We start from the raw sequence: 11615 nt of genomic DNA, 5'->3' as shown, positions 1-11615 counted from the left end.
AATTAGTTAGCATAAATCAGTTAAATGACGAAAAATTAGGTGTCTATTTACTTGTGACCACTCAGTGTATGTATGTATGTGTGTATATAAGTATTAGCCAACATGCACTGCATGTGCACACATGTATAAAACTCGTGCAGTTATAAAATCCAGGCCATTCACCATTCCACTATAGTTCAGTAGTCCCTCCAATCCAGTACTTACAGACTCCCCATATAGCTACAGGGTATAAATATAGTAGCTATATATTTTTTACAAGCATATACATAACATGTTGTATGTTGATCACCATGCATCACAGTGGTCATACATACAGTATTACTACCAATGATAACATTGTGGCAATGATATCGGGAGCAACAGCCAATCCAAATTGTCATTGTTTCCCAAAGAGAGCATCATACACCAAATATGTATATCATTAAATTAAAACTGCTTCAAATAGGACATTATTGCTATTATACAGAGTTATGTCCATGATGAAATAAAAAAAAAACTAAAGAAACAAGATTGTTAAAAATTGTTAACTTACAAAGGGGGAATAAGGATATTTAAAACATTACAGAAACAAGACAGATAGCTTCAAGTGGAAATGCAATTGCACAAAAAATAAACAAACAAGCCTAACATTTGAGATATAGTGTTGACATTACTTCCTCAAGTTACAAGTCTCTATTTTGATTCTATGGCTGAAAGCTTTAACATTTAGAAGAGTTAAAATAGGGATTTGTAACTTGAGGAAGTAATGTCAACACTATGTCTCAAACCTTTACTTTTAGTGCAATTGCATTTCCATTTTAAACTACCTATCTTGTTTCTGTTTTTTTTTATAAAGATCCTTATTCCCCCTTTTTAAATTAACAATTTTTAGTAATCTAGTTGTACCTTGAAGTAAGGGTTACAATAATTAACCTATAGACCAATGGTTTTTTTATTTCAATTTTATGGTTTCTAAGATTCACTGCAGTATTCTTCTTTGTTAATCTAAATTTAGTTATCACTTCCATTGTTAGTTTCAAGCAAGCTCTTCAGGATTCAGAAGATGATGATGATAAAGTTCTCTTGCAAAAGAAAAGAAGGACAAAAGAAGAAAAGGTTAGGAATTTCTTAGCTTGATTCATCATCAAAACATGAACCTTTATATATATATATTAGTTTCCTTATGAGTGTTTTTAGTGACAAAATAGCAGGTTTAAAGTTATAGATTAATTTTGATATTAAATTTACTCTTTATTTGCAGTAATAATTATAGATAATGCTGTAAAATTTATGTTTGGCCACACATAGTGGGATTCAATCGCAAAGATATTTGTATGCGTTTTGAATACTATTTAATGGAGTTCTTATTTTTGTGATTGCCAATTTTTATGTAAAATAGAAGTTAAATAAAAATAAAGCAGTATTTGAGGCTTGTATAAAGTGTTTGATGTAAAAAAAACATTACATCTGCATGATATCATTTTATGCAAAGACATGAAGATGCCTCAGTGTCAATTGGCTTGGCATGCCAGGTGGTTAGGGAGCTTGATTCCCAATCTGCGGATCGCAGGTTCGAATCCCCATCCCACCAAACATGCTCGCCCTTTCAGCCATGGAGGCATTATAATGTTTGGTCAATCCCACTATTTGTTGATAAAATAGTAGCCCAAGAGTTGGTGGTGGGTGGTGATGACTAGCTGCCTTCCCTCTAGTCTTACACTGCTAAATTAGGGATGGCTAGTGCAGATAGCACTTGTGTAGCTTTGCATGAAATTCAAAAACAAAGAAACAAATAGTGTCAATTAGATTTATCTTAGATAGATTAAGTAGTTCTAGAATGGAAGCCGCACAGTTGTTGACTAGTGTTAACTAGTGAATACATGAGTGAATCTAAGCTTCATTATTCCGGTACGATCGTACAAAAGGCTGTGTTGACCTTCATTTGCTCTCTAAGCATTTGGTAAAATATTCTCATGGTCAGTGCACCAGTCTGTATACCCCATCAATTTCATGCCATTTCTGAACATGTACATATCATATGACTACTCTCCACCAATAGTATTGCACCACTTATACTGGCAAAACTAACTCTCTCTCTCTGGTATTCCTGCTCAATCCTCACTTACTTGATTGGTGCTGCATTGTTTAGATATGTGTTTTTTTCACATGGCTACCATTTATGAACGTGCTCCTTCACCATTTCAATTTTTTTTTGCAATTATTTCTTGTTACTGAATTATAAGAGATCTTATTATGATTTTGCGATCAATGTGTTGACTACAGAAATTCCCATTACATTCGAAAAAGGCTTCTGGTAAGACTTACCATGAATCGTGTTTGACTGTATCTGCAGAAGAGGTACAGGCCTTAAGTTGCAGGGAGCTCAATTCGTATGTTTGACTGGCGATTTTTTCTTCTTTTGAATGTGGTGACAGTGTTTCTGAAGAAGAAGAATATCAATGAGAAGACAACTTGGCATCTTCTTATTTTGGTCTGTCACACTGGATTCCTGATGACAGTGGGGAAGTATGTTCTTACCCCCTCTCAATACCCTGTTCATTTGGGTTTTTTGTCTTCTTTACAACCCTCAGTTGGGCCCAGCCATCTCCTCTTCATTTCCGGGTTTGGAGCAAGCAGTTCACTTGTCTCTCGCCTCACAATTCCAAAGCTCGATACAGTCTATCTCTTTGGAGATGTGGGCTTCTTTGGAACTCTCATTCCCATGGACCGGGCTCATATGTATTCCCTTCAATAAACACTCCTAGATCACTGGAACTTCTCCTCAGCCCCTGGCTCGGTGGTTAGACAGAGACCAGACCATGGTGTGGGTGCTGTTTATTTAATTTCTTCTATATTTACATCTTTTCATGGACTCATCTTCAGGGGTTAGGGTTTTTACCTCGACTTCTGGGAGATTTCTGGTCTCTGATTGATCCAGGAATTTCCTCTCGAGCCTAGGGGGGTTTGTTGAGCTTTGTCCTACTTCTTTTCACACAATAGGGGTATTTATGTCAGGGGGTACAAATTCAAGGTCTCTGTGTTTTCAGATCTTCGATATCCTTTCTGTGACCACAGTCACCACATTGTGGTCTTAGCTTGCCATTTTCCTGGCTGAGCACATCTCATATATGCATTTGCCACCCACTGGAACATCAAACTTCCTTCCCTTTGGTCTCTCAGTCCTTATTTGCTAAATCTGGAGGTGGTCACGTTTTGTCAAGATTGGAATGGTCTTAACATATATGCTTACCCTCCTATTTGACTCCTCTCCAGAGGTCTATCCTTCTTCCAAAGTACTATGTGGGTAGTCCTACTGGTGACTTTGTTTTGGCTGACACCACCATCATTCCTACTGCTCTGACCTTTACTTACCTCTGTCTCGGTCCCTATTCTGTTGATCGTTTTTTGACATGTTCATCCAGATGTCACCACACACACAGTCTCTTCACACATAGCTTTTGTTGTGTCTGTTGTCTCAGCCCAGGGACTGACTCCATGTGCTGCATCTTTCCTTTCCCACTCCATTAGACCTTCTTCCATGTCCATTTACCACAGGCAATGGTGTACTTTCCTCCTTTGATCTCTTTGATGTGATTTCTGTCCTTCCCAACCTTCCATTCCTCATCTTTTCCTATTCTTCACCTGGTTGATTGACAAAGGCTTGTCCACTTCGACTGTTTCTCTAGTTTTTGTCTTCTTCTATCATTTCCCTCCTTTTTATTCTCCTTTTGAGTTATGCATCTTTCATGTTTCTTTAATTTGCCTGATTGGGATCTCATTGTGGTCCATTATGCCTTTCCCACCCTCCCTTTGGACCTTTGTCTTCATGTTACATCTACTGTCTCTCCCCCAGGACATAATTCCTTCTCCTCCTTAGTTGCAGACTTTGTCTATCAGATGTTTCTGCATTTAATTTTGCCAGCTTACTCTACCATTCCTCTTATGTCATACTATATCCTGACTAATCCTTCCTTCCTCAGACCTATGTTGCCTGTGAAGGCTGTTTGGCTTTCACATCCATTTTGTTACTTCCATCTCCCACCGGTACTCCCACTCCGCTCCTGATCGGCTTCTTTGTCTGGTTTGTTCCTTACAATGTTATGTGGCATGTTTTGCCTACTTTCATGGTTCAAGTTCCAGACTTTTATTCCCTGGAACCCTTCCATTTCCTGTGATCTTTCCCCTGACATGTTAACTGATTGGGTTTATCAACTCATTGGACTGGCATATTCTGACCTATCCAAGGAAGGTTGCAATCTCCTACAGGTGTCTTCTCATCATATTTGTCACGTCACCATATCTTTGGCTTTTCGCCTTCACCATCTGTTGGAGGTCATTCAGGTTGTTATGTGAACTACTCCCAATACCTTTGTAACTCATTATCTGCACAATTTGGCTGTATCTTCCTCTGGTGGATAGTCTCTGTCCTGTAGCGATTCTACACTTGTCCAATTGCCTTTGTCTTATTCCTTCCTTTTATTGTAGCAACCCCCCATTTTAACCACTGATAATGAGATCTCACTCTGTGGCGGATGTTGCCTGATCAAGTATGCTTTGCCTCAACCTTGTACCGTTTACTGAGTGCACCATAACGCCTACTGTAAAGACTGGATGTTTTCGCAAAACCACTAGTGGTATACCCAGTGATATATATATATAGACACACACACACACACACACACACATGCTAGATATCACTAACTTTCACTAAATGATGGACTGTCACTCATGGACTTCACAAGTAAAGCAGAAGGGGATTCCTGCTCATCCCTGCCAACCATTTGATTGAATAAATCAGGGTTGGTCTGCTTTTCAAAATAGGGAATAGTGGACACCCATTACACTTTCTCTGGTGTGACATTCCTCTTGACCCCCACCATGTTTACTCCCCCCCTTTTCTTCCAGTGGAGCAAGGGAGTCCTTACCACCTCCCAGTTGCTGGGGTGGCTGACCATGGAGGCTTCCTCCTGAGTGTGTTTCAAATTTACTTTGACATACCTATTCATGGTTATGTGCTCAGTGAGAAGAGGGCAATGCTGGTTCCCTCCTTCAATTTCCCCTGGATATTTTGTCCATTGTGAACACATGTTGGTTGAAGTGGGTCAGGCCTCTGTGGGATCCTCCTTGCAATACCGGGTTCAGGATGACAACAAACTGTTCCTATGGTTGTGTGCAGCAGACCTCTCTTCTTGTTAATTCTGGTTGCAGGAGGTTCTTTCCCTGCTCATATGGTGGAGTTTGGGAGACTTTGTCTGCCTCATAATTATGGCAACAAGCCATACGCTCACTTTTCCTATGGTGGAGTGAATGTTCCATGTCCTTCTTGTAATTGCAAATGCAGGATGTCTTTTCCCCTGCATTTTTGGTTGAGTGAGTTATGATTTTGCTCATAATACCAGTTACAAATATAACTCTGTTTTTATGGTTGAGTTGAGGTTATGCCACGACCCCGGTTGTTTTGGGAGTTTGTTCGATTTCAACCAAAAGCTCACTTCCTCTTTGTAATTCCGGTTGCTTGACATATGAAACTCTACTTACAGTTGTTAACGGGTATATATCACATAGTCAACATACCCTGGCCACAATGTTGATGTTGCAGATTTTTTTTTTCATCCTCACCCTCCTAATGCTGAGGACGAGTTATGGAAACTTGTCTGGTTGAGGTTGGGGATGTACTTAGTTAATTCTATTTATATGTTGATATGGATTGCACCTCTCAGAACATATTACACTTGTGCATGTTATTTTCTTTTCCCACCTGTTTCGGATTGATTTCTTACTCTCTGTGCAAAGATCATACCTGTTCCAGAAGTAGTGTGGTATCCCACAAGTGTGCTTCATTTTCATCTCTGAGCACACACGTTCATGCTTGGTGGTCGCTTTCTGCTTGGTTTCATTTTTGTATACCTACACTGACACTTCCACCATTGCAGTGTGGAATTCTAGCTTTATGTAAGAGGAGGTAAGACCAATTATTGAGAGTAAGGATTGAATGGGAATAGCAGAGGGAGCTAGCTGAGGTGGAGTAGTCATATGATATGTACATGTTTATAAATGGTGCAAAATTGATAGGGTTTATAGACTGGTGCGCTGATCATGAAAATGTTTTTAGCAATTCTTAGAGGGCAGATGAAGATCAAGATAGCTTTATGTTAGAGGAGGTAGGTACCTATTGGAAATACATTTTGAGTGTAAGAAAAATGTTTAAAGAGACTTCTTAAAACAGTCACTTTGTCAGAATTTAAAATATAATTTTTTTCCAAGTGTCAAAATAAAAGGCTTTTACTTATATTTCTTAATAGTATAAATATATACTATGTTGTTGTTGGGCTTAGGATTCTTTTACAGTAGGTGTCTGTGACTTGTTAGTGATAAATTCAGCAATGAATAAACAGCATGCATTTCACTTGTTTTCAAAATAATATATATATTCAGAACAAGTTAACATATGTACAATAAATTCTTCAACACTATAGATATTATGGACATATCATAAATACTATATATGTAGTTCTTTCCTTGTCAAATATCCACTTAGGTCTATTCAATTACCTTTTAATTTCAGTTGACAAGCTGAACTAACTTCTCTATTTCTATCACACTAGTATTCTCTGTGATTCCCTTACAATTGTAGCACAAGTTACCATAATAAGTTTGATCTTTTTTTTTTCTTTTGAAGATCCTCTGTTCCTTTTGTCAAAGTGCTCTCAGGCTGATTCAATTACTTTAAAACCATGCTTTGATGGAATAAATTAGTACTTTCATCTCCTTTTCTACTGTTAGTCTTGCTGTTAACATATTAAACGTTAGGCTATCACTTCTGTGGTAGTTAACTTCATGGCAAACTTTTCCTTGCCCATAACTTTGCTCTCTTCTTCTACTGTCTGTCTGGTTTTTCTCCTCGTCTCACTATTTATATGTCTATCACTTAATTGTCTGCCCGCCTTCTATATTCTCGACATCAATGTATTGCACCGGACGTTCAATAGTCTCAACATCAATGAATTATTAACAAAACCTTCTACAGTCATCTGCTTTTAACTCTTATTATAACAAAAACTAAACAATAATAAAATATTCTCTCACAAAAATAAATTAATCAATAATATCTTAACTAAACAGTCTTTTATATCATGACACACTTTAACTCTCTTTTATTGGCTTGTTTATTTTGACTGACCTTTTAGCCACCATTTAACCATGAAACTATACATACTATATTTTTTAATGTAGTAAGTATATCTTCACAAAATTTGGAAGCATTTAATAAACATTACAAGTCTGTTGTACGCAAAACATTTGCTTGTGAATTTATGGTGTCAGTCTGACTCAGACGCTGACTAATCCGAGTGAGAGGTAATTTTCACATTAAGAATAGATACTTTTTGTCTTACATTTACATAACCTCTAGAACTTTCTAAATGGAATATCAAAAGTTTTTTTTTTGTAATACTTTATACATCATCTACTATTGTTCTTATTTTCTCTACCCTAACACTAACTGTAGTGAAACCAACTGTAACAAAAATTAAAAATATGAAATAAAATCAAAATAACTTTTTTCTAGAATTACTACAGATTATAAAAGACACTTACATTTACTTATCCTACAGTCTACAGTTTTCTAACCTGTGCACAACTATTTCATTCCATTTGTTATTTTATTGCTCTCTAAACCATGTCTGACTACTAAGCTAGCTCAACAAATTAATAAATCATTCAGCAAGAACATGATGCAAATTATTTTAAACAAAGTATTGAATTACATCATACATAAGCAGCTTTCCTCCCAGAGAAATTTTGTATTTTTTTTTTTCATGTAAGTTTTCTTATCTAACCTAACAAGTTTCTAATTTTTAAATTTTAGTTACTTTTTTTAAGTAATAAATAAAAAATATACATAAAAGAAATTTAGTACTTATGTATGGGTCTTGTACGTTTTTTGATCTTGAAGTCTTGATAAAAGTTAACCCTAATATAGTACAGGGTTCTCGTCAGTATTTAATTTTCATTGATTTCAAATATGCAATTTAGATAATAAAGGTTTGAGAATATATCAAGTAATATGTATTGAAACTTTAAAGAACTACTTTGAGTGTGATTTATATGATGTACACTGACTTAGTGTTTTAATCTCTAGAAAATTAAGATTATTCGCTAATATTCATGTTTTTTCTTTTAGGAAGCAGAAGATGTAGATTACTTGTCGTGGTTGAAAGGACAGTGTGAGAAAACTGAAGATAAAGCAACAGAAAAAGATTTGGTTGGCATACAAAGAAATCCATACTAATATGTTGGAAATTATATTTCCAATTCTATTGTAACAAATTTACATTAACATAAAATGCTGTATGTAAAAGTCCTGGGGAGTTGCTATATAGTTAAATAATCTTAATGTATAATTTTTGTAGAGAAGGTTGTGATAAAAGTCTTTTTAAACATAACAGTGTTCATAAGAGCTCCTTGAGCCTATTATTGATTTAGGAATAAAAATCACTGATTTACTCACATTTCTCATAATAGTTTTTTAAAATGGGGCTGAATAATATACCAAGTCTTTGCACCTATTTATATTATAATAGTATACAGATAAATACATAACTCTTCTTATTTTAAAAAGTTTGTTTTCAGGTGGGTCTGCAGGGGAGTGAACTCTTCTCCCCATGATAGTTGGCTGTTAATTAAACCAATAGACAAAAATCTTTTGGTGAGCCGAGTTTAATCCCCTGCATGGTAAATGCAGAATTTGTTTTTGAAATAAAAATGTTAATATATTTATATAGGTAACGACGTGAAACAATACGTCAATGATCAATATTAACTTTTGATCAAATCAAGCTGCCTACATAGTTCATGACTAAAAATCAACCCTCTAATGAATATAGCTAATTAAATATACCATTCTTACTTATAAAGATTTGAATGCATTGTTTCGTCGTTTGTGAGTGATACTTTTGTCTGTAATCTCAGTAACATCTCAGCAAGGTTTGTCCAGCTGAGGAGGTTTAGTTTAGTCTGAAATTCATATACTAAGCTAAGAATGAATGGATGCACAAAAATTCTGACCAATATTGTTGATTAGAGAAACATTAAAGAATAGAATACAGATGTTTGAAGTATGCTCTTTTATTCACCAAGGAAACTAATTCTTAAAATTGTAATGGTTTTATTTTAGACTGTACCTTGTCTCAAAGCTGTAATAACAGGAATCATTCTGTTTGATCTGTAGTAACAATACAAGGATGAATGCCACTTCCTCCACCACTGATGATGATGGGGGTTTGAAGGCTTATTGTAATAGAAGAACTTGTAAAGTTCTTTAATAGTACCCTCTTTGAATGGGTTAGTCTTAGGGACAGTTTCCACTGCAAGAGACTTTAGTGCAATATACTGAGGCCATTATTGTCCCTCTCCTCTTTTCCTGCTGTCCAAAGTCTGTCATCTGTGCACAAACAATGACTTCTTAGGGTCTGTTTGAGCAGTTCAAAGGTACAGACAATGACTTGTTAGGGTATATTTGAGCAACCCGAAAGCACAGATGACTTCTTTAGAGTTTGTTTGAGCAACACAAAAGTTCAGACAATGACTTGTTAGGGTCTATTTAAGCAACCTCAAATTAGAGACAACGACTCTGCAGGGTTTATTTAAGCAACCTCAAATTACAGACAATGACTTATTAGGGTCTATTTAAGCAACCATGCTAGTAAGTTATATAATGTAACTGTCAAAAAGGGGTCATATTTAGATGCCATAGGAGAATTCCATGCTAGTAAGTTCCATATTCTTTGATAAATTGTTTAGGCAGAGTAGTCATGATGAAACTTAGATGAATGGACAGCAACTTTCCTGTTGTAGAAACACAAGTGTAGAGGACGACTTTTCAAAAGGCAGGTCATACTCTTCACTTGTGTTTCTATAACAGGAAAGTTGCTGTCCATTCCACTAAGTTAAACTTCCATATTGTAACCCTCCTGGAAGAAGTCATCTTTGGATGCCATGTGCAGTTGGAGATTATCATATTTCAACTTAATTGTAGCAAGAGGGTTGGGATTTTTACCCTGTGTAGCCACAAGGATAGTCAGGAGTAAAGTAACTGTATATGCAAGTTGTTAGTGTTGGTTGGGAACAAGCCTACCTATATGTATATAGTATGTGTATCTGTATATATTCCTGTAACTGTACCTATGATGTTACAATGCAAAAGTATACAATAGTGGCATTTAACTACGAAAAAAAAAAGGAACATTTTGAATAATTATTATTGTATTTTTAGTGCTGCTGGATCTAAGTGACATTTTTTTTTTCAGAAATTTTTGCAAAATTACTGGAATGATCCATCACTGGATGATGGTGAAGTTTTTTTACGCGATTACATTTTGAACAAAAAGTATTTAGATGAAGGTATAAGTGACAAGATTCCAAGCTATGAAGATATTGTTGATGACTTAGAAAATCTCAGCGAAGATGAGAAAACCTTAGAAGAACAAGCTTCTTTTGAACAGAAATTTAACTTCAGATTTGAGGAACCGGACCAAGAATTCGTAAGAAAACATAATGAATATTGATTTTTGTGTGAATAAGTGAAATGTAATTTTGCTGTGAAGTAAAACAACATAATATTTTCAGTTATGTCTTCATACTTACTGTTCTTCGGTGTAGATTTCAACAGCTAGAGATTGAGATACAAAAAGAGAATTGTAGATATTTTCATGTTTTTTTTTCTAATTACATATACATATTTTTTCATATACACATTGAAATTTTATCAATTTTTTATTAGTTTATATTGGCTCATATAAATTATTATTATTATTCTAATACTAATGGTAAATAGAGCACTTAGGCTGTAATTATGAGATTGCATGAAGGCAACGAAGTAGGGCTAGTTATGACTTAGTGGTTAACGTGTCATATCTGTTGATCAGTAAAGCCGTGGTTTGAGTCTGTGAGGTGTCACTTAACGTGCTCCACACTTTCAACTGTGTGTGTTGTAAAAGTGACAGTCAATCCTGATGTTTGGTCAAGAGTAGATGTGTAGGTGGCTGTTGTTGTCAACTAGTTGCCCTCAGTCTGGTCAACAGTTCTGAATTTGTGACTGGATACTTATCATATGTGCAAAATTTTTAGGTTTTTTAAAACCCAGTGTGTTTGAGAGTATAAAAAAATGTTTGGGGTTCAGAGAAGCCCAAAATATTCTCAAACCTACAGTTTTAATTACTGAATGTTCCAACTTTATGTAATATGAAATGCCATTTAAAAGTAGTTTATTACTTTTAGGTCTTAAAAAATCATTGGTTGATAGTTTTTATCATTAAATTAAAGAAAAAAAGGTTATTTTGTTAAAAATGTGACAATTTCAGAGCTAGAATATAACAAAATATCCATTTAATGTTCTATATATTTTTTTATTCCTACTGGATTTAATGCTAAGAAAATAAGATCATTATGAATCATTTAGCAATACCGAGTAGTAAAGTTCTATTTTTGTTTTACAGATAAAGAGGTATCCACGTACCTTAAAAGATTCTTTACGTCGTAAAGATGATCGCAGGAAGCACAAGAGAGAGGAATATAAGGAACGTAAGGAAAAGGTACCATTTTTTTTGTTTTTGAATTTGTAAAACTTTTTGTTTCAT

At 35.3% G+C, this 11615-nt stretch overlaps 1 protein-coding gene across 1 annotated transcript in view; it reads left to right on the top strand.

The window, feature by feature from the left end:
• The window catches only part of LOC106463268 (protein KRI1 homolog), a 34752-nt gene that overhangs the window by 13290 nt on the left and 9847 nt on the right, over positions 1-11615 (top strand). The window contains 4 exon segments of the mRNA XM_013923284.2: positions 1014-1095; positions 8162-8242; positions 10287-10520; positions 11475-11570. Coding sequence (XP_013778738.1) covers positions 1014-1095; positions 8162-8242; positions 10287-10520; positions 11475-11570 — 493 coding nt within the window.

This window comes from Limulus polyphemus, unplaced genomic scaffold (assembly GCF_000517525.1).
Source record: "Limulus polyphemus unplaced genomic scaffold, Limulus_polyphemus-2.1.2 Scaffold1363, whole genome shotgun sequence".
NCBI lineage: Eukaryota > Metazoa > Arthropoda > Merostomata > Xiphosura > Limulidae > Limulus > Limulus polyphemus.
The sequence above is the reverse complement of the archived record's forward strand: the minus strand, read 5'-3'. Positions and strand labels throughout refer to the sequence as shown.